The sequence below is a fragment of the Phocoena phocoena genome, chromosome 9, assembly GCF_963924675.1.
Source record: "Phocoena phocoena chromosome 9, mPhoPho1.1, whole genome shotgun sequence".
Classification (NCBI taxonomy): Eukaryota; Metazoa; Chordata; class Mammalia; order Artiodactyla; family Phocoenidae; genus Phocoena; species Phocoena phocoena.
The window spans coordinates 91289356-91316863 of record NC_089227.1 but is presented as its reverse complement, the minus strand read 5'-3'; the positions used below and the strand labels follow the sequence as shown (position 1 = coordinate 91316863).

At 44.0% G+C, this 27508-nt stretch overlaps 1 protein-coding gene across 1 annotated transcript; it reads right to left on the bottom strand.

Moving 5' to 3' along the window:
- Nucleotides 1-20130: 20130 nt before the first annotated feature.
- On the bottom strand, nt 20131-24800 carry TMEM213 (transmembrane protein 213). Its single transcript, XM_065884392.1, has 3 exons — nt 24656-24800; nt 21175-21246; nt 20131-20300 (listed from the first exon to the last, which is right to left on the bottom strand). Exons 1-3 carry the CDS (start codon nt 24798-24800, stop codon nt 20131-20133), a joined length of 387 nt encoding a protein of 128 aa, XP_065740464.1.
- Between the last annotated feature and the right edge of the window lie 2708 nt (nt 24801-27508).

The following is a 27508-nucleotide window of genomic DNA, read 5'->3' as shown; positions in this document are numbered from 1 at the left end:
CCTATATACAATTTTTTATTCTGTTTTCTTTCTTAAGCATTGTCATAAACATTTTCCCATGTCACTGAAGACCTATTTTTACCCATCATTTTATGTCTAAATCGACATTTCCCCCCAAATTCTTGTATAATTCATTGTCTTATAGCTTCCATGTATCTGAGTTAATTTCTTTACTAAAAACATTTTTTCCTTTAGCAACTTGATCGTATTTGTTCCTTTGTAAAGTTTTGTGGTTGGCACTTGCATTCCCTTTAACTCTTCAACAGAAGAATTCCTGGTTCCTTCATCATTCTCACTTAAATATGAAAAGTGTAATTAGTTATGGAGGTGGAACTCATAGAGATCAGTGTGTCAGCCTACTGGGGTGAGGCACCCCTTCTGGGTTGCAGACTTCTCACTGTATCCTCACATGGCGAAAGGGGCTATATTTATATTTATTTATATTTATATTTTTTATATTTATTTATTTATTTATTGCATAATACTCCTCTCTGTGCACCTACCATAATTTAACCATTCCCCCAGTGTTTAACATTTGGTTGTTTCTAATGTTTCGCTCTTGTACATAATGCTGTGCTAAATATCTTTGTGTATAAACTGTCTAATTTTCAGATCCTTCCCTTAGAATAAATTCCTAGAGGTGAAATCACTGAGGTGAATGGTCTGAATAGATTTAAAGGGTCTTATTCCATATTATCAATTATTTTTCAGAAATCCTGGGCCAATTTATATCCCCAAGGTCCACTTTGAGAAGACATTTCGTTGTACCCTCACCAGCATTGAGTCATAGAGTATTTTTATATATACTTAATATTTTATAATTTGACCAATAAAAAATTTCCGCATACTTTTCATAGTTATCATCTTACATCTATATAATATTCCATAGTCGTATTATCTTTCCTTGACCTTGTTCTTTGATATTTAGTATTCTTTTCTCAGTAGCTTCCATTATCTACAATAGCAAATTACTGGAAACAACTACTACTTACCCAGATTATTTCCTAAGCTTTTTTTTCCTTTGAATTATTATGTTTTTAATATACGTGGATTTTAAGGGACTCGCTCTTTCTTTTTTTAAAAAATTTTATTTATGTTTGACTGCATTGGGTCTTTGTTGCTGTGTGCGGGCTTTCTCTAGTTGTGGCGAGCGGGGACTACTCTTCGTTTCGGTGCGTGGGCTTCTCATTGTGGTGGCTTCTCTTGTTGGGGAGCCTGGACTTTAGGTGCGTGGGCTTCAGTAGTTGCAGCACAGGGCTCAGTTGTGGCTCGTGGGCTCTAGAGCACAGGCTCAGTAGTTCTGGCGCATGGGCTTAGTTGCTTCGTGACATGTGGGATCTTCCCAGGCCAGGGATTGAACATGTGTCCCCTGCATTGGCAGGCGATTCTTAACCACTGTGCCACCAGGGGAGTCCTAAGGGGCTCTTTCGTAGTGCAATGAACATCATTTCCTGGAGGTCACCAAGCAGACATGTCATCTTTCTTGAGGTATGGTTAAATGCATGTGTGTGTGAGAGAGAGAGGAGATAAAATCTGTTGGCCTCTAAGGTCCCTTCCAACTCCGATTCTGCGACTCATTACATTGTCCCAGTATCCCAGGCAGTCTTGCTGATGAGGACTTAAAGCAGAGAATTCTAAGCCTGGAGAAGATCAGATTTATTATTATTAATATTTTTAATCCAAGCTGAGCTACTTAGAGTGATGTGACTTTGGTCCACTTACATTATCTCCTTGAGTTTCACTGAAACCCACAGGTGCCCGTAAAAATAATTTATGTAGATAACATTAAATGGTAAGCTAAACATCTCCAGGCAAAAAATTTTAAAATATTGTCACATTGTACACCTTAAATATATACAATTTTTGTCAATTATACCTCAAGGAAGCTGAAAAAAATGTTACCATCCTCAGACCATCATGGAGGTCTGATTTGCCTTACATGTGCAGATCTTATCCACCTGGCTCCCTGCCAAACCCACCCTAACCTCTCACCCCCAGAGTTCTTCAAAGGGAATTGCCCTTGGGAAGCTGGAAGTGAGAGGTTTGTTTGCGCCTATTGAGCTGGATGCCTTCCACGTGGCTTTATCCAGAGATGGGCTGGAAGGCTGACAACTCTGAATGTAAATTGGAGATGTTGGGGTACCCTGGGAGGTTCTGTCTGTCCCCTGGAAAATTTAACTCTTGCAGTGGTATATCAAATCTGTGGAAATTATTTTAATATATTAAAAATGATTCTTAAGGGGCAGAGTCAAGATGGTGTACTAGGAGGACCCAGAATTCACGTCTCCTCACAATTAGGGCACCTAGCAGGCACCAGTGGGGGACCACGGACACCTAAGGGGATGGGAGGAACCTCCAGTGACCAGGTAGGACGTGGGGCATGGGGGGAGTGAAGGGGGAGGAGAAGTGGAGGCGGGCTGAGACTGGCGCCCCTGAGGGTTGGCTGGGGGAGAGGAAGGGATCCCACACCCAAAGGAGGAAATTGGGGAACCATTGGGAGGGCAGGGGATCAAAAGGGAGCGTGGCCAGGTTTCCCTTGCCCACTGGGACGCCCAGGAGCCTACTGAGATCCCGGGCCTGATCCTCTGCCCACTGAGGCCCTCTCCAGCCGTGCGGGTCCTGAGGGAGTGGGAGAGAGGGAAGCGGGGAGCAAAAGTAAAGGCCAGACCTCTGGGACAGCACCCCTGAGGGGCGACTGGGGTAGGGGAGGAGTTCCTACACCCAGCAGGACCCACCCAAGGTTAGGGGTCCAGCAGCGACCAGGGAGACCCTGGGGGAGATGGTGGGGCAGGGGTGCAAAGGAACAGAAGGGAACGGGACCAGCCTTTCCCTGTCCACTTCGGCACCGGGGAAGCCTGTTGGGCTCTGGGGCCTAATCCTCTGCCCTTGGAGCTCGCTCCTGCCACATAGAGCCCAAGCCCCGCCCCTACACCCCACCTAGGGCCCTACCTCTATACTCAGAGACCCCCTCTGAGACCCCCTCCAACCTTCTGGGCCTAAAGCCCACCCACACACCCTCACTCAGGGCCCTACCTCCAAACTCCAGAACTCCACACTCCAGAGGCCCTCCTTTCCACCTGCTGCCTCTCCCCTTCTGCACAGGTCCTGAGCCTAGGCCCTGCCCCATGCCACCGAAACGTCACTCCCTGCACCTGCCTAGGTCCCACCCCACCCTAAACCCTGCCCCTGCCTAAGTTCCACCCCTGCCTAAACTCTGCCCCCATAGCCAAGGTGCTTTTTTTTTCTTTTCTTTTTTCCTCTTTTACATTGGGGTTCTGTTTTACCTTGTTGATTCACTGTTATTGATTCTTTTATATTTTTATTTTTCCTAATCTTTTATTTTTCTAATTTTACTTTATTCTTTTTTTTTTTTTTTTTTTTTTTTTGCGATATGTGGACCTCTCACTGTTGTGGCCTCTCCCGTTGCGGGGCACAGGCTCCGGACGCGCAGGCTCAGCGGCCATAGCTCGTGGGCCTAGCTGCTCTGTGGCATGTGGGATCTTCCTGGACCGGGGCACGAACCCGTGTCCCCTGCATCGGCAGGTGGGCTCTCAACCACTGCGCCACCAGGGAAGCCCCTTACTTTATTCTTTATACTTTGTTAGTTATCTCTCCTTTTGGCTTGCTCCCCCCCACCTTTTTTTTTTTTTTTCTTTTTTTTGTCGTGGTTTTATTTTACCTTGTTGCAGTTGTTTCAATTATAGTTTTATTTTCCTAATATATTTTTTATCTTTCTAATGTTATTTTGTTTTTTATTCTTTGATATTGCACTGCTCCTTTTTTCTTTCTTTCTTTCTCTTTTTTTTTTTTTTTTTTTTTTCTACCGTGCCACAAAGCTTGGGGGATCTTTGTCCCCTGGCTGGAAGTCGGGCCTGAGCTCCTGTGGTGGGAGCTCCGAGTCCAAACTGCTGGACTAACAGAGAACTCAGACTCCAGGGGATATTAGTCAGAGTGAGGCCTCCCAGAGGTCCTCATCTCAGCACCAAGACCCAGCTCTATCCAACTGCCTGCAAACTCCAGTGCTGGACTTCTCAGGCCAGACAACCAGTAAGATAGGAATACAGCACCACCCATCAAAAAAAAAAAAAAAAGAAAGAAACGACAAAAAAATATGTTGCAGATGAAGTAGCAAGGTAAAAAGACCAAATAAATGAAGGCAAAATAGGCAACCTTCCTGAAAAAGAATTCAGAGTAATGATAGTAAAGATGATCCAAAATCTCAGAAACAGCATGGAGAAAATACAAGAAACCTTTAACAAGGATCTAGAAGAACTAAAGAGCAAACAAACAGTGATGACCAACACAATTACTGAAATTAACAATACTCTAGAAGAAATCAATAGCAGAAGAACAGATAAGTAAGCTGGAAAATAAAATGGTGGAAATAACGGCCAGGGAGCAGAATAAAGAAAAAAGAATGAAAAGAATTGAGGACAGTCTCAGAGACCTCTGGGATAACATTAAACGCACCAACATTTGAATTATAGAGGTCCCAGAAGAAGAAGAGAAAAGGAAAGGGTCTGAGAAAATATCTGAAGAGATTATAATAGAAAACTGCCCTAATACGGGAAAGGAAATAGTCAATCAAATCCAGGAAGCACAGAGAGTCCCATACAGGATAAACCCAAAGAGAAATACACCGAGACACATAGTAACCAAACTATCAAAAATTAAATACAAAGAAAAACTATTAAAAGCAGCAAGGGAAAAGCAACAAATAACACACAAGGGAATCCCCATAAGGTTAACAGCTGATCTTTCAGCAGAAGCTCTGCAAGCCAGAAGGGAGTGGCAGGACATATTTAAAGTGATGAAAGGGAAAAACCTACAACCAAGATTACTCTACCCAGCAAGGTTCTCACTCAGATTCAATGGAGAAATTAAAACCTTTACAGACAAGCAAAAGTTAAGAGAATTCAGCACCACCAAACCAGCTTTACAACAAATGCTAAAGGAACTTCTCTAGGCAGGAAACACAAGAGAAGGAAAAGACCTACAAAAACAAACCCCAAGCAACTAAGAAAATGGTAATAGAACATACATATCTATAATTACCTTAAATGTAAATGGATTAAATGCTCCAACCAAAAGACACAGACTGGCTGAATGGATACAATAACAAGACCTGTATACATGCTGTCTACAAGAGACCCACTTCAGACCTAGGGACACATACAGACTGAAAGTGAGGGGATGGAAAAAGATATTCCATGCAAATGGAAATCAGAAGAAAGCAGGAGTAGCAGTTCTCATATCAGACAAAATAGACTTTAAAATAAAGACTATTACAAGAGACAAGGACACTACATAATGATCAAGGGATCAATCCAAGAAGAAGATATAACAATTGTAAATATTTATGCACCCAACATAGGAGCACCTCAATACATAAGGCAAATGCTAACAGCCATAAAAGGGGAAATCAGCAGTAACACAGAAATAGTAGGGAGCTTTAACACTCCACTTTCACCAATGGACAGATCATCCAAAATCAAAATAAATAAGGAAACACAAGCTTTAAATGATACATTAGGCAAGGTGGACTTAATTGATATTTATAGGACATTCCATCTGGAAACAACAGTATACACGTTCTTCTCAAGTGCTCATGGAACATTCTCCAGGATAGACCATACCTTGGGTTCACATATCAAACCTTGGTAAATTTTAGAAAATTGAAATCGTATCAAATATCTTTTCTGACTATAACACTATGAGACTAGATATCAATTACAGGGAAAAAACTAAAAAATACAAACACTAAACATTACGGTACTAAATAACCAACAGATCACTGAAGAAATCAAAGAGAAAATGAAAAAATACCTAGAAACAAGGACAATGAAAACGCAATAACCCAAAACCTATGGAATGTAGAAAAAGCAGTTCTAAGAGGGAAGTTTATAGCAATACAATTCTACCTCAAGAAACAAGAAAAATCTCAAATAAACAACCTTACCTTACACCTAAAGCAATTAGAGAAAGAAGAACAAAAAAACCCCAAAGTTAGCAAAAGGAAAGAAATCATAAAGATCAGATCAGAAAAAAATGAAAAAAACGAAGGAAACAGTAGCAAAGATCAATAAAACTAAAAGCTGGTTCTTTGAGAAGATAAACAAAATTGATAAACCATTAGCCAGACTCATCAAGAAAAAAAGGGAGAAGACTCAAATCAACAGAATTAAAAATGAAAAAGAAGTAACAACTGACACTGCAGAAAAACAAAGGATCATTAGAGATTACTACAAGCAACTATATGCCAATGAAATGGACAACCTGGAAGAAACGAACAAATTCTTAGAAAAGCACAACCTTGCAAGACTGAACCAGGAAGAAATAGAAAATATAAACAGACCAATTCACAGGCACTGAAACTGAGACTGTGATTAAAAATCTTCCAACAAACAAAAGCCCAGGACCAAATGGCTTCACAGGCGAATTCTATCAAACATTTAGAGAAGAGCTAACACCTGTCCTTCTCAAACTCTTCCAAAGTATAGCAGAGGGAGGAACGCTCCCAAACTCATTCTACAAGGCCACCATCACCCTGATACCAAAACCAGAGAAAGATGTCACAAAAAAAGAAAACTACAGGCCAATATCTCTGATGAATGTAGATGCAAAAATCCTCAACAAAATACAAGCAAACAGAATCCAACAGCACATTAAAAGGATCATACACCATGATCAAGTGGGGTTTATGCCAGGAATGCAAAGATTCTTCAATATATGCAAATAAAGCAATGTGATACACCATATTAACAAATTGAAGTAGAAAAACCATATGATAATAGATGCAGAAAAAGCTTTTGACAAAATTCAACACCCATTTATGATAACAGCTCTCCAGAAAGTAGGCACAGAGGGAACTTACCTCAACATAATAAAGGCCATATAGGACAAACCCACAGCCAACATCATTCTCAATGGTGAAAAACTGAAACCATTTCCTCTAAGTTCAGGAACAAAACTAGGTTGCCTACTCTCACCACTATTATTCAACATAGTTTTGGAAGTTTTAGCTACAGCCATCAGAGAAGAAAAAGAAATAAAAGACATCCAAATCGGAAAAGAAGAAGTAAAACTGTCACTGTTTGCAGATGACATGATACTATACATAGAGAATCCTAAAGATGCTACCAGAAAACTACTAGAGCTAATCAATGAATTTGGTAAAGTAGCAGGATACAAAATTAATGCACAGAAATCTCTTGCATTCCTATACACACAGACGATGAAAAATCTGAAAGAGAAATTAAGGAAACACTCCCATTTACCATTGCAACAAAAAGAATAAAATACCTAGGAATAAACCTACCTAAGGAGACAAAGACCTGTATGCAGAAAACTGTCAGACACTGATGAAAGATGATACAAACAGATGGAGAGATATACCGTGTTGTTGGATTGGCAGAATCAACATTGTGAAAATGACCATACTACCCAAAGCAATCTACAGATTCAGTGGAATTCCTATCAAACTACCGATGGCATTTTTTCCAAAACTAGAACAAAAAGTTGCACAGTTTGTATGGAAACACAACAGACCCCAAATAGCCAAAGCAATCTTGAGAAAGAATAACAGAGCTGGAGGAATCAGGCTCCCTGACTTCAGACTATACTACAGAGCTACAGTAATCAAGACAGTATGGTACTGGCACAAAAACAGAAATATAGATCAATGGAACAGGATAGAAGGCCCAGAGATAAACCCACACATATGTGGTCACCTTATCTTTGATAAAGGATGCAAGAATATACAATGGAGAAAAGACAGCCTCTTCAATAAGTGGTGCTGGGAGAACTGGACAGCTACATGTAAAAGAAGGAAACTAGAATACTCCCTAACACCATACACAAAAATAAATGCAAAATGGATTAAAGACCTAAATGTAAGGCCAGACACTATAAAACGCTTAGAGGAAAACATAGGCAGAACACTCTATGACATAAATCACAGCAAGATTCTTTTTGACCCACCTCCTAGAGAAATGGAAATAAAAACAAAAATAAACAAATGGAACCTAATGAAACTTAAAAGCTTTTGCACAGCAAAGGAAACCATAAACAAGATGAAAAGACAGCTCTCAGAATGGGAGAAAATATTTGCAAATGAAACAACAGACAAAAGATTAATCTCCAAAATATACAGGCAGCTCATGAAGTTCAATATCAGAAAAACAAACAACCCAACCCAAAGATGGGCAGAAGACCTAAATCAGCATTTCTCCAAAGAAGATATACAGATTGCCAACAAACACATGAAAGGATGCTCAACATCCGTAATCATTAGAGAAATGCAAATCAAAACTACAGTGAGGTATCACCTCACACCAGTCAGAATGGCCATCATTGAAAAAATCTACAAACAATAAATGCTGGAGAGGGTGTGGAGAAAAGGGAACCCTCTTGCACTGTTGGTGGGAATGTAAATTGATACAGCCACTATGGAGAACAGTATGGAGGTTCCTTAAAGAACTAAAAATAGGACTACCATATGACCCAGCAATCCCACTACTGGGCATATACCCTGAGAAAACCATAATTCAAAAAGAGTCATGTACCACAGTGTTCATTGCAGCACTATTTACAGTAGCCAGGACATGGAAGCAACCTAAGTGTCCATTGACAGATGATTGGATAAAGAAGATGTGGCACATATATACAATGGAGTATTACTCAGCCATAAAAAGAAATGAAATTGAACTATTTGTAGTGAGGTGGATGGACCTAGAATCTGTCATACAGGGTGAAGTAAGTCAGAAAGTAAAAAATAATGTATGCTAACACATATATATGGAATCTAAAAAATAACCGTGGTTCTGATGAACCTAGGGGCAGGATAGGAATAAAGACACAGACGTAGAGAATGGACTTTAGGGCACAGGGAGGGGGAAGCGTAAGCTGGGACAAAGTGAGAAAGTAACATTGACATATATACACTACTAAATGTAAAATAGATAGCTAGTGGGAAGCCACCACGTAGCACAGGGAGATCAGCTCTGTGCTTTGCGACCACCTAGAGGGGTGGGATAAAGAGGGTGGGAAGGAGACGCAAGAGGGAGGGGATATGGGGATATGCGTAGCATATAGCTGATTCACTTTGTTATACAGCAGAAACTAACACAACATTGTAAAGCAATTATACTCCAATAAAGATGTTTTAAAAAATGATTTAAAATTATTAAAACCCCTGCCTCTCTGGCATTTACATTCTAGTGTTTTATAGAATCTGAAATACCCTCACTATAAGCCTTGTAAGTCACGATGTCTGAGGTTTCCTCACCATCTTAGCATGGAACACAGGTGTCATCCAGCTTCATAGCCCACTCTGCTGTTTGTTCTCACTTCAGGGACAGACTTTCAGAACTAACCAGACGCTATGTTTTGGTTCATTTCTGGGAAAAACACACTGAGGTCTCATCATAGTTCTAAAAATGTCCTTCAGAATTGCTCTCTTGAACAAAAGAGCTTCTCCACATTTCCCCAATCCTGGCACAAACCTGGTATATCTGAAGGTGAGAAATCTGCCCCGGAGCCAGGAATAGAGTAACAGGGCAGTAAATTTTATTTTTCAATTCAGCTAAAATGTACACTTGCATAGAATTTCTGTTATAGCTAACCTTTAAAAAAATCACATTTAAAAGAAAAATGCTAACTCTGATACAAATTGATTAGCAGTGCTGTCTTCATGTTCAAGATAAAATTGAATTCAATAAATTGAATTCAATATCTAACAGTGGGAATGTTATGTGTATTATTCTTGGATGAGGCGTGAATATGATTGATGTCTATCCTGGAACAGGGAGATAGAAAGAAATAATGAAAAGTCAGTTTCAGTTTCTGGGACAAAATGAAATATCTGTGTGTTGATTTAAAAAGAAAGTTATCCTGTAACACTTAGTTTAATTAAGAATGTGTTTCTCCTGTGACCGTGTGTTACTGCAGCTGGCAGTATTGACCTGGGGAATACATTCCCAAGCCCATAATGGGAGCCTCTGAGGATATTCGTGGCAGTGTGATGTGGAGATGGGCTTGGAGCCAACCTGGGTGTCCATCTCCCTGGAAATGGTTAAATGAGCCATGGTTGCTCACATGGTAGAATCCTGTGTAGCAGCTAGAAGCTCTGGACTTACGGACATAGAAGTATAAACAGATCTTCAAAACATTACTAGCAAGTGAACAAAGTAAGAGGCAGGATGAAATCTAGCTTACGTGAATTCAAAGTACCTAAACTTATAATAAAACTTCATATTTTATAGGAGTCCATATAGGGACCAATATGGTTGCCTTAGAGGGTGGGCGCAGGAGAATGAGAGAGAGAGAAATGGGGGTAAAAGTGAATAAAGAGTAAAATGAAGAAAAGCTGGGTTGACCGTTGGCTGTATATCAGACATTTTCCCCCAAATAAATAAGTACATAAATGGGTACAGTTATCTTAAGAGTAAACAAGTACTTACACTTTTGATTTATTCAGTGATCCTAAGAATGGACTTGATAAACTAGGCATTAAAGTTTGGTGCTAGTGCATACGATATGGAAGTTATTGTTGTATAAGTAGTCTTTTATTCAAGATTTTTTTTTTTGCTGTACGCAGGCCTCTCACTGTTGTGGCCTCTCCCGTTGCGGAGCACAGGCTCCGGACGCGCAGGCTCAGCGGCCATGGCTCACGGGCCCAGCCGCTCCGCGGCATGTGGGATCTTACCGGACCGGGGCACGAACCCGTGTCCCCTGCATCGGCAGGCGTACTCTCAACCACTGCGCCACCAGGGAAGCCCTATTCAAGATTTTAAACTCAAGGTTATTTAATTTGATGCATAAAAAAACCACCCTTCTCAGGAGTGAGTACTAAGATTCTCCCAGATACTTGTAAATCCACTTCTAAAAAGAGACTTAATTTTTTAGGTTAGGTCTTTAGGTTCACAGCAAAATTGAGCAGAAGATGCAGAGATTTCCCACATACGCCCTGCCCACACATGCATAGCCTCCCCGGCTCTCAGCATCTCCCACCAGAGCAGTACATTTGTTACGATTGATGAACCTACACTGACACATCATTATTACCCGAAGTCCATGGTTTACATAAATGTTCACTCTTGGCGTACATTCTATGGTTTTGGAGAAATGTGTAATGACATGTATCCTACATTATTGCACCATACAGAATACTTTTGTGCCCTAAAAATCCTCTGTGACCAGCCAGCCTATTCATCCCTTCTCACCCCCAATCACTGATCTTTTTTACTGTCTCCATAGTTTTGCCTTTTCCAGAATGTCATATAGCTGGAATCATTTAATAAGTAGCCATTTCAGATTGGATTCCTTCACTTGGTAATATACGTTTAAGGTTCCTCTATGTCTTTGCATGGCTTGATAACTTATAATTCAGTTTTTAAAAAGAATATTTGATCTCAGCATCTTCAAAGTATGATTTTTCTCTGTATTTCATATACTGCTTATAACAATACAAAATTTGAGGAATAAGCTACTTGCTCAACCAGTGAAAACAGAGAAATAGTTGCTTACCTTTATAGAACCAGTTAGCTCTTATTCCTTCTTGAGAGAAACGAACATGTCACAGAAGAAATATGATAATTGCATTTGTGGGCCTGGCTGCTTTAGTGGGGAATAGGAATGACTTCTTTGCCCGTGCAGATTGCATGACTGCGTGTTTGTAGTCTACCGACAGTGTTGCATCTGTGCTGTGGCCTTTTTTATCAACGGCGCTTTGTCAGTCTGGCCATTGTGAAGTATAGTTGGTAATCAAGTTTTTTTTTTTTTTTAACTTTAGCCTTTTCTTTTCAGTACAGTTTGGTTTTGTTTTTGTTCTTGTTGTTGTTTTTGGCCGCGCCATGCGGCATGTGGGATCTTAGTTCCCCCACCAGGGATTGAACCCATGCCCCCTGCAGTGGAAGTGCAGAGTCCTAACCACTAGACTGCCAGGGAATTCCCATTTCAGTACAGTTTAAACAATGAATTTACAAATATGCTATATAGCAAGTGTGTTTTGTACCAGACAAGCCTGTAATTGAAGCCAAATGTTACATCTTATGTGTCATTTCTTTTTTCTTAGGTTTTGGCAGCCCTTAGGCCACCTCTATGCAACTTTTAAAAGGTGCCCATTCCTCAAGGAAACCTGAGTAAGTGCGTATGAACGACCTGAGCTGCTCTAGAAGAGCTTCCCAGATCCCAGCTGGCAGCAGCCTCGGCCGCGTACTCGCTCTCCCGCTCATGTGCCCCCAAGGCGCCCTGCGTTGGCTTCTCAAACACTCCGTGTTCCTCTGCCCAGGACCATTCAGAGTCAGACGGGGGCAGTGGGGCAGGAGGGGACGAAGCGTGGCAGTGTCAGGCAGTAAGTAGGGAGTGGGCCAGTGAGGGAAGCGAGCTCAGGGGCCCCAGGTGTGGCCAGAACAAGGCGACAGTGTGCACAGCCATGGGTGCAGTGTGGGTTTATTATAGGGTTTTCTAGAAGGGGGCTTCCTGCTACCCCAGGACTTACATGAGAGCCCTCAAGTCCTGCATTCTCCACCCCTGGCCACTCCCAGCCCTCACGCAGGTAAGTCTGGATGGAATGGTGTTTTTGTGCCGTGCACAGGATGTATGTGACCCTGGGGCTGGCATCTGGCACCTCTAGTCGTCCCGTCTTCCAAGGCAGCATCTCCACCCTCCTGACCTGTTCTTGAATAGGTAGTGTGTGGTGTGGGAGAGGAGAGCCATCCCGGGCCATGGGGAGGTGCAGGAAGACGGCCCGGGTCTCTGGTCCCCAAGTGTGACTCACTCACTCACTCCACATGACCACAGCTTGAAGCTCCATGGGAAACCATCCTGCCTATCTGTTCATGTTCAATCACTTCATGTCTGTGGTCCAGGCATTGCAAACCCTGGGCACTAGACTCCCCTTGGTTTCAAGTTGAAACTGCTCTTTTTTCAAAAAACCATACTCCTTGTATTAGTTTGCTATGGTTGCTCTGATAAAGTACCACGAACTGGGTGGCTAAGACCAGTAGAAATGTACTGTCTCACTGTTCTGGAGGCTGGAAGCCTGAGATCAAGGTGTCAGCAGGGTTGGTTCCCTCTGAGGGCCATGGGGAGCATCTGTTCCAGGCCTCTCCCCATCCCCCCAACTTCTGGTGGTTGCTGACGACCTTTGGGATTCCTTGGCTTGTGGGCATCATCCTGATCTCTACCTTCATCACACGTTGTCCTCTGTGTGTGTGTGTGCCAAAAAATCTTTTTTATATAAGGACAGATCAGATTAAAGGCCCAATAGAGGTCTGTTCCAGGGTAACCTCATCTTAATTAAATTGCAATGACCCTATTTCCAACTAAGGTCACATTCTGAGGTACTGGGGGTTAGAATTCCAACATATGAATTTTGGGGGTCACGCAACTCAGCCTAACACTCCCTCTCAATAGCGTCTCTCATTTTGACCTGGTGACAGGAATCTCCGAGGTAAAAAGATCTCCTGCAGGGTACAAAGAACAGGACAACTGTTTCAACAAAGAGTTCAACAAATAGTCACTGTGGAAATAAACAAGACCACCCAACTGAAAACAAGCAAACGCTATTTATTCGGGGAGTCGGCCACCATCATTTACATTTGGAAGAGACTCGAAGGTAGGCAGTGGGGTGGGAGAGCTTGATGGTGAAAGGAGGAAGACTTCAGGTCTTCAGGTGTGCCCCATCGGAGGCTGTTGGCATGGGATGGCTGTAGATGGGCTAAGTAGGAGCAGGGCATCCTATGTGATTGGTCAGGGGTACTTATTTGGCTTTCTGTGGTTGGTCCCAAGTTGGAAGTTGGGGCAAGAATTGATTAATTAGGGCTTCCCTGGTGGCACAGTGGTTGAGAGTCCGCCTGCCGATGCAGGGAATTCGGGTTCGTGCCCGGGTCCGGGAAGATCCCACATGCCGTGGAGCGGCTGTGTCCGTGAGCCATGGCCGCTGAGCCTGTGCTCCGCAACGGGAGCGGCCACAAAAAAAACCCGAATTGATTAATTAATTAAACTGTCTGAAGCTGTCCATTATTAACCAAATCCTGGCTGTCTGGGCTGATTGCTATGGAGGTTGTTTGACTTCCTGGACTAGTTGCTGAGGGTAGTGGGTTGGCTTCTTGGACTGGTTGCTGCAGACTCTCGGTTAAAGTTCTATTTTTATATATGGTCTGGCCCTTGTCCATTTGTATATTTAGTCTCTTATCACGGAATCAACTTTCGGGGTAGGTCTGCCAGATACTTGTTTCCACAAGTAACTTAATTATGTATACTTATGAACTTATGAAAACAATAATTTAAATGTTTCCCAACCTCGAAACCTCAAATTTTCCCAAGAGCCTCTTTCTTTGTCCTCACAGCTCTTCTGCTTCACTGTGGTTGTTTGCACAGGCCACGTTCGTGGGTCTCCTCTGATTCACTAACTCATCAGATGTTTATTGAGTTTTTGCTTCACACTGGTTAGGCAGAAGGAATCAGAGGTGAAAGACACAGTCTCTGCCTTCAGAGAGATCAGTGGGAAAGGCAAGCATGTAGATACTATAGTCCAAAGTGCTCAGTTGTCAAAGATAAACAAAGCTGGACACTAAGGTGGTGAGGACAGATCTGAATAAGAACTATAACTATTGCCATAGATAAGAGAGTCCACTATGACCTGAACTCAACTGTACAGAGGTGGCTGGGCATTTTACGCGGAGGATGAGGGAGAAGGGAGAGGTGAGTGGGGCTCAGGAGAGTCAGGGAATTGAGAAATTACAGAGTTGGTCACTGTAAATGCTGATCAGGCCAGCTCTACCTGCTACCTGGAAGACCCTGAAGCTAGGATTCTGTCCTCCCACAGAGACCGGGGGACAGAGGGCCTATCCTTCTTGATGAATAAATTTTAAAGGAACAGGTTTCAGGTCCTGAGTTGTCGGAGATATGGATGGATGGATGGATGGATAGGTAGATAGATGGAGAGAGAGATATCTCGAAGGGACAGTGGAAGGACTCACAACTAAGCCCTTTTTAGTAAATGTTCTAAGAAAATATGCTCAGGGGCCTATTGTCAGGCATTGATTAGAACAAACAGCAAATTCTTTTGGCAGCCTTGAGAAAAGAGAGGCTAGGGTCATCCTAGGGATGCAGCCTTGAGCTGTTAGAAAATATGTTAGAGTTTATTCAAGCCTTTAATGGGGGGGATGAAATCATTTGTGTTGAGAGTCTGTGGTTTTTAGAGGCTAGGTTGAGGTCTAGTTGACAAGAAGGCACAAAGGAGTTTGGTCAAGGAGAGAGTCTTTGTGTGTTTTTTTAAAAAAATTGAAGTGTAGTTGATTTACGATATTGTTTTAAAGACATACAGCAAAGTGATTCTGATATATATATATATATTCTTTTGAAAAATTCTTTTCCATTATATGCTCTTATAAGATACTGAATATAATTCCCTGTGCTATACAGTAGGTCTTTGTTGTTTATCTATTTTATATATAGTAGTGTGTGTCTGTTCATCCCAAACTCCTAATTTATCCCTCCTCCCCCTTCCCGTTTTAGTAATCATAAGTTTGTTTTCTATGTGAGTCTGTTTCTGTTTTGTAAATAAGTCCATTTGTATTATTTTTTAGAGCCTACATATAAGCAATATTATATGATATTTGTCTTTCTCTTTCTGACTTACTTCACTTAGTGTGATAATCTCTAGGTCCATCTGTGTTGCTGCGGTGGCATTATTTCATTCTTTTTTATGGCTGAGTAGTATTCCATTGTATATATGTACCGCATCTTCTTTATCCAGTCATCTGTTGATGGACATTTAGGTTGAATCCATGTCTTGGCTATTGTAAATAGTGGTACTATGAACATTGGGGTGCAAGTATCTTTTCACAGTATGTTTTTCTGCAGATATATGCCCAGGAGTGGGATTACAGGATCATATGGCAGCTCTATTTTTAGTTTTTTAAGGAACCTCCATACTGTTCTCCATAGTGGCTGTACCAATTTACATTCCCATCAACAGTGTAGGAGGGTTTCTTTTTTCTTCACTCCCTTAAGGAGAGAGTCTTTTTCACAGTGCTGCCCTGGAGGTGAGCACAGGCCATTGAGGTAGGGTGTGCATGCGTGCGTGCTTGCACGTGTGTGTGTGTGTGTGTCCATCAGGGAGGAGGGATAATTTGACTTGGAGGACCAATCCCAGTAAACCAAATGAATTCAATCAGGAGAGGGAGATGGGAGGGAAGAGCAAGGGCAGGTCCAGTTTTACGACCTAAAACATGTGCAATTAGAGTTCCTGCTTTAAAAAAACCAAAAACATACAAAATTCGGAATACAAAATTAGGTAGAGGACCTTGGGGTGGGGGGCATACAAGAAAGGGGATCAGAAATTTTAGCTTCTCTTGGTTCATGGCAAATCTGCCTCTTGGGAAGCGTATGTTCCAGGCTGTGTGAACAGCAAGAACGAAGGTTTGGAGGATAGTGAGAGAGCTGAAATAATTCAGAACTGGGTATGTGTGAAGAATATAGAACAGATAAAGCTAGTGAGGGTCTTATGGGTCAGGTAAGAGTATGGAGTTTCCTCTGTCAAATGTGAGGAGTCACTGGAGGATTTTAGGCAGGGAAGAGTGACTCGATCCCTTATTTATGGATTAGAAAGATCACTCTGGAAGGAAGTGTGGAGGATGGGCTGAGCCAGGTAAGGCTGGTTGTAGACATCGGGTAGAGGTTGTCTACAAGGCACTCCTCCCACATAGTGATGAAGACCCATGGAATGTCACTGTATGTGTATGTGACTTCAAAACAGAAGCCAGACCTCCAACAGAGAGAAATGTTCTTCATCAAAAAAATTTCTAGGGCTTCCCTGGTGGCGCAGTGGTTGAGGATCCGTCTGCTGATGCAGGGGACACGAGTTCATGCCCCGGTCCGGGAAGATCCCACATGCAACGGAGTGGCTAGGCCCGTGAGCCATGGCCGCTGAGCCTGTGCGTCCGGAGCCTGTGCTCCGCAACGGGAGAGGCCGCAGCAGTGAGAGGCCCGCGTACCGCAAAAAAAAATAAAATTCTAGATTGTTCTTTCTCTAAGTTTAAAAATATGCCTACATGTATTTTTGTGGAAGAGAGGCCCAAGTTACCCTAAGACTTGTTTTTAATTAATTTTGCATGGCATAACGTTTCTATACATAAAAGAAAATTATATATTTGGTTTATTTGTCCTTGGGTATCATGCATCTAAAAATGAATAGATTTAAAGATGATGATTTTAAAAGCTAGGTAATTGTGTCACACCTTAATGTTTAAATATTCTATTTCTGTGTAGGGCATTTTGAGATATTTAGAAATGTCCCAAACTGGATGTGCCCTGTGTCACACAGTCTGTAATGGTGCTGAGGACAGCCTTGGTTGCTGGGGGCAAAGTTTTTAAATGAAAAGTACATCTACTGTTAGGCAGGTCCTGCTGCCTTATCCCAGAAAACTCTTAGATGGATGTTGATCCTCAGTTTTCCCTCTCAGGTTTTCCTTTTTTTTTTTTTTTTTTTTTTTGCGGTACACGGACCTCTCGCTGCTGTGGCCTCTCCCGTTGCGGAGCACAGGCTGCGGACGTTCAGGCTCAGCGGCCATGGCTCACGGGCCCAGCCGCTCTGCAGCATGTGGGATCTTCCCAGACTGGGGCACGAACCCGTGTCCCCTGCATTGGCAGGCGGATTCTCAACCACTGCGCCACCAGAGAAGCCCCAGGCTTTCCTTTTTAATTTACTAACAAATCTTTGCTTTGCTAGAATAAAGAGATTCCATGTTGAGGATGGATCTGAGAGACAGCATCTGGGTAGCATAACCATCAAATTATAAAACCATCTTTCTTTCCAGTCTCAAAGAAAAAAGTGATTGTTTGGATTTGATCTATCCTTCCTATTGTGAAAGAAAAGCAATTCACAAAATGCCTATATTTTATTGTGACAGTGGCAGCAACTAAACACAATTCATTTCAGTGTAGTCAGAGAATCTACACGTTGTCCCAGGCGCCAACTGGTGCTCTGACTGTCCGTTCTCTAAGGCAGCAAATGCAATCTTGCCACAGAGGTCCACAAACGTGTAAAACAGATTAGAGCCCTGCTGCTCTGGTTGCAAGGAAGGGCCTCCTGCACACCCACTTTCATGAAGCACCTTGCATAGCTCCCTGAGCTTTTGGAACCTAGTTTGCAACCGTGTATTCGGTCCAGTTCTTACATTTTCCACTTAGAAAATTGAAGCTCACCAAGGCAACATGAGTCAATTCTATTCACATTCGTTAGAAATAAATCTTAATTTCCCTTCTTTTTTTTTTTTTTTGCTTTTGTGAGCCCATGCTCTTATCACTATTGCCCACTGATTTATTTCAAAACTGTTCACAGATATTAAATCCAAGTAAGCTCCACACTGAATCTTTTCATCTCGAAGGAATTAAACCATTCATGTATTGTGGAAACTCTTTCCTTCAATTTCTAAAAAAGTGGAACACACATCCACGTGTATGTCCATGACATCGCTCGGGGCTTACATAGACACTTGTGTCCACATGATTAACCCTTAGGGACAATAAATCCATCCCGTTTCACTGATTAAACAACTGAGATTCTGAAACCATCTGGCTCTTCAGAAGATAGCAAAATGTGCCAGGCGATCCTTTAGTTCCCATTGGCAGGGAAATTTATTCAGACTTTCTGAAAGAGCAGTTGGTTGGCTTTGGGTCATTTGCCACCTCTAGAAAATGTTTCTTCCTATTTCAGAAGCCTCTGACTTTTCTTTTTTTTCTGTATTATGATTATTTAGAGTTTATCCTTTCGAAACACATATTTGCTCTCAAAGGGAAGACATGTTTTCATAAAGAAAGAGTCATTGTCCTTTCTTCCTTCTCATGAACCCACCCTCCTTTCCTCCCGACTCCCACTGGAAGAGTGCACAGTGATGGGGGACACCCTGGTCCTGAGGGATTCCCTGAGTCAGCACGAACTAAGTAGAGGTCAGTTGTGTCAACCATCTATAGAAAAACAGTGGTTCTGAATGCAGAGCGATGATCGTAAATTCATCTAGGGCAAGAACTTATTCATTGGCTCATTCATCCGTTCACTGGAAAACATTATGCCCCAGAGTGTGAAGAGGCCCATTCACAATGGCTTTGCTCAGGGCAGCACGGAAATGCCCTAAGACCACCAGCTTCTGGTCTCCCAAAGATGAGCAGAGAAGGCTGCAGGCAGAGCAAGCATTAGAGCTGGACTTGGAGGAACGGCCTTCATTCTGGAGGTGGAGGTGGAAGTAGCCACCCTAGAAGAGGGAATGACAGCAGAGAAGTGGAAGACATCGGGATGAGGGGAGTGACAAGCCGGGGGTGCAGATCCTGAAGCAGTTAGAATGAAATGAAATATTCCTGACGTGATGGTCAGACGGTGTAGTGAAGGCCAGAACTAGGGTGCCGGCAGGGAGAATGGCTAGGACAGCCATGGGAGATGCATCACAGAAAGAACAAGAGCTAGAGAAGCATCGGACATGGGCGTGAGGAAGCTGGGGTGTCCAAGGTGAAGTTCACATTTTGAAATGACAGTGACGCCCTTGACTGAAGTACGGGACAAAGGACAACACCTTGTTTTTGGTGAGAAGGTTCTGAGTTCTGTTTCGAATGTGTTGACTAAAAGACTGAAGCTTATGTTTCTCGTGTACCACACCCTTGGAAGCCAGAAGAAGGTGATAGTTAAACTACAAGCAATTTTCATGGGGGCCATCTTGAGAAAGGAGATGATCAGGGAGATACGAGATTATAAAGAGCCCAAGTGCTTTTTGAAATTAGGTGTGACGGCAGCAGCACTGATCTTGTCTTCCTTGGACCCCCATTTCCTTCTTCTTTCCCTTTTAAAATTAACTGAACTTTAGGGGTGAAAAGACTTTGGGAATTCCTTGGAGGTCCAGTGGTTAGGACTCCGAATTTCACTGCCAAGGGCCCGGGTTTGATCCTTCGTTGGGGAACTAAGATCCCACAAGCCGCACTGCACGGCCAAAACAAAAACAGAAACAAAAGCAAAAACAAACAAAAAAGGATTAAAAGACTTTAAAGCAATGGAAATCACATTAGCGCTATCCCTGCCTGCTATTACCTACAACTTGGTGGTGATTGACATTCTTGGGACAAAGATTCTAAGTCTCATGCTTGCAAGTCCTTGGGCTCATCTGGAGTCAGCTTCATCAGTTTGTCCACACAGAGCAGGATGAGGGTGAGAAACAAGAGACTCCAACCAACGGCAGCTGCGATCCAGCCGTATTCATCCACTCCGGTGTGGCAACACCGGGCTGCTTGTGGGCAGAAGTCGACATCTGGTGGGAAGAGAGAGCGGGAATGACAGCGTCACACCAGCCTCCCCTCCCCCGAGCTCTTCTCTAGTATTCATAACACTGAGACCAGTAATAATAGAATAGCCACCATTTACTAAAGCACGCCATGTACTAGGCTAAGTGCTCTACACACATTACCTTATTTATTCCTCACAGAGTGATAGGCACAGTTATTCCTGCTGTTTGACATGAAGAAACTGAGGCTGTCACCTGTGCAAGGTCACGAGATGGCAGAACTAGAATTCAAACCCAAGCCTGTAGGAGTCCAAAGTCATGTTCATAACCTCTACATGTTATTGCCTATTACCCTCCTTTGTAAGTGCCCAGAAGTAAACACATCTGTTCATCCAATGAAGGCAGAATCAAGGAGGCAAACTTCGAATAAGGCAAACTTCCTGTTAATTAGACACGCATAGCAGTGGTTGCTTTATGAAGCGGTAGGCTCCTTGCCACTGGAAGACTTCAGATAGAGGATGAACTCAAATATACAAAGGATACCAAAATGAAGCTCCTGCCTTGGGCATAAGTTGGACTGGCTGATGTCTAGGGTCTTTCCACTTCCAAATTTCTATAAGCATTTGAAGGTAGGGGGATTTTGACTTCTGTCCTGGGGATGGGCCATTAAAGCCACCTGCACCAAAGAGTGTGAGCTTAGATGGGGACCAAGCCCAAGAGAGCTTTTTAGACGTGCTCTGCAGACAGTTCTGGGGCTGTGAACAAACCACACCGGTGCACAGGAGGGCCAGGCAGGCGCTCAGCCACCTGATGCCAATGGGCAGAAAGCAAGGAGGCTTAAGTGTCCCTCCCCGCTCCAGGATGAGCCCTGGGGTTAGGGAGGTTGCCAGGAGAGGCTTACTGGGGCACTGCTCCAGGGTCTCAAGGCCTGGATGGTGGACAGTCAAGGTTGAGTTGCTGCTGCCGCTGGCTTCTGGAAGAAAAGACAGAAGATAGTCTCAGGCACTAGGAGAAGCCATTCTCAGGCATAGAGTTTGCAATCATTTTTTGAATCAGTAGTGAGTATTATGAAAGTGTTATAGAAGTTCCAGTAGAGGTACATTGAAATTTCATGCAACAAAGCTAACCCTCTGTCATAGCCTGCACTATGTCCCCCAGGTTCATAGGTTGGAGTCCTAACCCATTTTATGGAAATAGGGCTTTAAAAAGGCAATTAAGGTTAAATGGTTAAATGAATCCAATATGACTGGTGTCCTTGTAAGAAGGGGAAGAGACACCAGGTATGTGAACTCATAGAGCAAAGACCACATGAGGACCCAGCACAGACGGGACCATCTATAAGCCAAGGAGAGGGGCCTCAGGAGAAAACAAACCCGGTGATACCTGGAGCCGCCAGAATGGTGAGAAAAGAAGCTTCTGTTGTTTCAGCCACCCAGGCTATGGTATTTTGTTGGCTAGCAAACTCACACACTCCCCTTTTCCTATCACTCCCGAGTCCCATTCAGAGATGCTTTATCTTCATATCTCATGTCCCTTCCGTCACCAAGGGCCTCTAAACACTCTCTTTTATGTGTTTTCCATGCAGATAGGTACATCTATAAACTTTTTTTCTAGTATATATTAACACAATCACTTAAAAATCTGGAATGTCTTTTCGTAACTAGCTTCAATTTCCTTCAAAAACTGGAACTAGTAAACATTGAAGTCTGACCTTGATTCTTCATGATGAGAATGATGTTATTACTCAGAGAGAGGGTTTAATAAAAAATTAATTAAACACCCTACAAGCCAGTTGAGAGGTTTCTAGAATATGCAGCACTTAGAATTGTCCCTTGATTAATAAACAAGGAGCACAATGATAAAAAGAACTTTAGCAGAAATATCAGGGTTTGGGGGATGGGGAGGGGTTATGGAGAGGAACATAAGGATCCCCGAGGGAGAAAAACCATGGCCCACGTTCCCTCTCATCCCTGAGGATAAGAAGGTAGATGATTGGACTTCCCTGGTGGTCCAGTGGTTAAGACTCTGCCTTCCAATGCAGGGGGTGCGGGTTTGATCCCTGGTCAGGGAACTAAGATCCCACATGCCATGGGGTGTGGCCAAAAATTAAAAACAAAAGCAAAAAACAGAAGGTAGATGGTCTCGGTCTCTGTTCAACACAGTGACCACTAACCATTGTGGCTGTTTAAGTTCATTAAAATTAAATGAAAAATGCAGCTACTTGGTCATATCAGCCACATGCCAAGTGCTCAATCACCACATGTGACTAGTGGCTACCATATTGGAAGCACAGCATAGATAACGGAACATTTCCATCATCAAAAAAGTTCTGTTATGGGCTTCCCTGGTGGCGCAGTGGTTGAGAGTCCGCCTGCCGATGCAGGGGACACGGGTTCGTGCCCCGGTCCGGGAAGATCCCACATGCCGCGGAGCGGCTGGGCCCGTGAGCCATGGCCGCTGAGCCTGCGCGTCTGGAGCCTGTGCTCCGCAATGGGAGAGGCCACAACAGTGAGAGGCCCGCGTACCGCAAAAAAAAAAAAAAAAAATTCTGTTAGACAATGCTGATCTAGGTAGAGCAAAACCAAGAGACCATTTAAAAGAATCTTTCTGGAAATTATGTTGTTGTTCAATCTACTTCTTTGGGAATGAAAAAAAAAAAAGAGTTTGGAACTCTCCAGGCCCCACTGACTCTAGGTTAACATGTCCTTCAAAATTGCTTGTTGTCACATAGCAGGACGAGTCAGGAGGAAACTTCTGATTTAGCCAAAGCCATGAAATTGCTGCTCAGACTAATTTAATGCCACGCGCCCCCAGCCGCTCCAATGTCCTGCGTAAGTATAGTAATTACCTTGATGCAATCTGATGGTTACTGTAAATAATTTACAGCTAAACGCCTTAGAGCTTGGTCTTTATTTGCTTTGGAAAAATTGATTCCTGAATGTTTTAATTTCCCTTGTTACCCGAATAACTTCCTTGACCCTGACTTTCATCTCCCCTCTACCCTAGAATGGAAGTGGTCCCAGTCTAGAGCTAGTGAATGGAAAAAAACCTAGTTAATGGAATACTAATATTAGGTTCAACCATATGAAATTGGCATTTCTGTAGGTCAAAAATTATTCAGTATCAGAAACTTTACATGGTTCAAACTAAATACCCTGTTACAAATTCTTAAGAATTTAAATATCACCCACCTCCCTCATAAGCAAAGCCAGCCAGGGACTGGTCCCACTTGGAGTCACTTCCAAAGTAAAGGCTGCTGGCAAGACCCAACCATTCAGGGCAGTTAAATTTGTCAAGTGTTTGAGGCCCTCTCTTAAGCATGGCCAGGTAAACAGAAACCACTCTCATCTGGGGAGGGGTGATTTGGAAAATAAAAGGAATGTGTTAACATTCGTTGAGGGTTTACCATGTGCTATTTTATTAGAAGTTGTTTACATTCAGTAACCTATTTCATCTTTACAACAAACCTATATATAAGCACTATGATTATCTCCATGTTAGAAATGAGGAAACTGGAGCACAGAGAGGGTAAGTAATTTGCTCAAGGTCACACAGCTAGTAAGTTGTGGAAGCCAGAGTTGAGTTGAGCCTCAGTGGCTTGAGAGCCCACGCTCTGAACCTCCATAGGAGAGACCGTGAGGATGGGAGAGATAGATAGAGCCTGGAGGGGGGACAGCGAGGGTTGGTTTCGAGAGAGGGAGAATCTGTCTGTCAGAGAGGAGGGCAGACTGTTCTGAGGAGCAAGATCAAAGCCAGAGGCAGAAACCAGGAGCGTGAGAATGTGACTGAGGTCTCTGACGTGCAGAGCCCAGCCTGGGAGAGCAAGCCAGGGGAGGCCACCTAACATCTCCCTTTAGCCTCCACAAGAAAGTCGGGACATAACCCAGCATCTCCTGAGCCGGGCAAGGTGGGAGAAGGTTAAACAGCGTACGACAGCTTTGTGTGTTGAGGTTTTGTGAAAGTTGCAAAGGGCGCACAGGGTCGAGGGAGGGACAGAGGTCCTTAGGTGAGAGGAGGGCACGCAAAAGCAGGATGACAACCACAAAATATGGGTTTGCAACACAATTATGCTGACAAGGAGCCATTGAGAAACAGCAACCCAAAGATATCATTTTAGGCCAGTTTGGTCCCCTGATGGGAGAGACTCTTTGTGGCAAAGGCCAGCAGAGGTGGCTGCTCCCATACTGGCTGACGCTGGTCTTAAGGTAACTCCCGTCCCACCCTACCCTCTCTTGCCTAATCCTTCAGATGAGAAAGTACTGTTTCCTCTTTCCTTTGTGCGGGACCAACCCTAGCCAAGGAATCCTTCTCCCACCTCCTTCTTTCCCCCCTCCCCTCCCTTCTTCTTCCCAGCGTGGCAAGAATAAAGCTCACAGTTCTACCTGCCAAGCAAGCCGGGTGGAAAGAGGCAAAGGCCAGGCTGAGGACCAGCGTGGCCCAGGGCGCAGAGTTGAGGTGCTTCATGCTGAGGAGGGAGGCTTCTGTGATCACAGTCCCCGCAGAGGCGAGCTGAGGGCCGCCTGCCATGCGTCCTGTGTGTGGCCCGTCTGGCAGGAACTTGAAAACAACGCTGGCAGAGGTGAATTTCTGTTCTGTGTTTGGGGGAAGAGAGGGGGTGGAGCAAAGGGAACTCGGGCTGTCACACCTGGCTCTCACCTCTCCAGGAGGGAAGCTGAGCTACGTTGGCTGGGGGAGGAATGGACGGTGACTCAGTTGGTTCTTCCTTAGCTCACATTTTGTCCCTGCTGTGAAAAAAGAGGACAGGGGCAGGAGATCTGTGTCGTGCTGGTTCCTTGAAGATGAGTTTACTGCCTCTTCCACCCTCAGGCATAGTCATCCTGTCCAATATTTACCGAGCACCTACTGCGTGCACTACCCTCTGCTCAAGTCTGGAAGTACCTGCCCTCCAAGTGCTTTATTACAAACACACATCGTTAAAGCACAGAGCGGTGTTTCAGGGGTGGAGGACAAAGCACTTTGCTTCTCAGCAGTAAGAGGCCTCACCTCCCAATGGCTGCTTCATGAGGAACGTGGCATTTGGGTTGGGCCTTGAAGGATGGATAGGGCTTTGACAGGCGAAGAGGAGAAAAAGGCATCGTATGCAGAAGGGACAGGTGAGCAAAGGCCCGGAGGTAAGAGGTGCTCAGAAATCCACTGTGACCAAGAGGCTGAGCATCCGATGTGCCAGGCTGGGGGTGGAGGGTTTGAAACAGTCAGGAGGCCAGAGGGAGGCTTTGTGAAGATTTTGAATTGAGTAGTAACTTGATTGAAGCTCTGCCTCCATTCTAAGACGTTTGTTGAATGCCAACCATGTATTGTAAAGGCACCATCCCAGGCATTTGAGACTCAAAGATGATTAAGATGTGACGCCTCGTCTTGATTCCTACTCAGTACAGCAGTGAGACTAGGCAGTGAAGAAAGAACTGGGAGGCAATATGGTAGGACTCAGTATGGGTATCTTCCCCGGTGATGGAGATATAAAAGACGGAGGGGGAAGTCTGCCTGAGAGCAGTGGAGGAGAGATTCACAGAGGAAGTGACCTTTGGGCTGGGTACTAAACTTTGCATATGCAGGTGGGAGGTGTATGGGCCTTTTGAGTACAAGGAATAGCAGCATGTGTGCATGCTGGCCAGCTACCACGTGTGGATACGTGTATTATGTTCCTAAACAAGCTTGGGTCTGGCTAAGAGAGTGAGGGATGAGCTTTGAAGCTCATTCAAAGCTCAGTGGAAGTGTTGCAGGAAGGGGGACCCCTTCCAGGGCCCGAGTGGGCTCTTGTCTAACACTCAGAAATGAATCGTCCGAGGAGACACACGTGTTGACAAAGCAAGAGACTTTATTGGGAAGGGTGCCTGGGGGGAAAGCAGGAGGGCAAGGGAACCCAGGAGGACTGCTCTGCCACGTGACTCACAGTCTCAGCTTTGATGTTAAGGGGGATAGTTTCCGGGTTGTTTCTGGCCAATCATCTTGCTTTGCCCATAGTTGGTCTGACTCAGGGTCCTTCCTGGTGGCGTGCATCTCTCAGCCAAGACCGCTTCCAGCGTGAGAGCTTCTGGGAGGGTGGCAGGACATATTTTCTCCTCCCTCCTCCTTTTGGCCCCTCCTGAATTCTTCAGGGTTAGTTTCAGGGATGGTTTCGGTCCACAGTTCCCTAACAGAAGGACGTATAAGCCATGTGTAAGCCCAGAATAAGGATGTCTCGTTGTTATACATCAGCCTGGAGGGGGCACTTTTTTCTAATCCGCCCAAACGTACCAATTAATGGTGGCCCTATACTCTTGGATTTGGGGATTGGGAGCAGAAGAGCTTTAAGAAGGCTGATCTTCAGGCCGTGTACAAAAGTCCAGCTTAGGCCTACCACTTGGTTGAATATTCAGTGATTACCAAGTAGCTGGTGTATCCAGGCCCTTGGTATGAGGGAGGGGCTTTGACATGGGTAAGGCCGCAAAGCCCCTGTCCTCAAGGAGCTCAGGGTCCAGTGAGGAAGATGGACAAATAAGTAATGACAACACAGTGAAATAAGTGTGGCGAGGAGGGTTGACGACTAGTGGATCCTGAGAACATTTCACAATGGAAGTGGCATCTCGACCTGAAACTTGCGAGATGTGTAGTTCTCCAGGCACGGGAGAAGGGACCAGTGTGTGCCTGGTCTCTGAGCCATGACCGTGTGCCCCTCGCTTTGGAGGAATTACTGTCCTCGGGGCATGGGCTGGGTCATGGTGTGTCTGGTTAGACTAAGAGATTGTAAATGGACCTGCATGCCAGACTAAGGAAACTGGACTCTCATCTTATGATTGGGGCACCCTATAAGGAAACTGTAGATGTGGCCACCTTTGTATTTCAGAAAAATGGAGGAGGGAGGGCAGGTCTGTATTCAGAGAGATTATCGAAGAAGCTGTTGCAGAAATCCCAGACAGACATCAAAAGAGCCCTGAAATAAGCAGCTGGACTGAGGATAGAGGAGGGGGGGGACAGAATCAAGAGGTATTTAGCAGGCCGAATCAACAGAAAGGAATCCAGGAAGAAAGCATCCAGGATGGAGGCAAGGTCTCCAGCTGGGGTGAGTGGGTGGCCATGAGGCCAGTCTGGGCTAGAATCACAGCCTTGTGTTTTATTGGCTGAGGGGCCCTGGGCAGGTTACTTTATACATCCAAGCCTCAGGTTCCTCATCTGAAGAATAATAGGAGGTGCTCCTATCTCAGGAGTTGTTGTGATGACTTAATGAAGTAATCTAC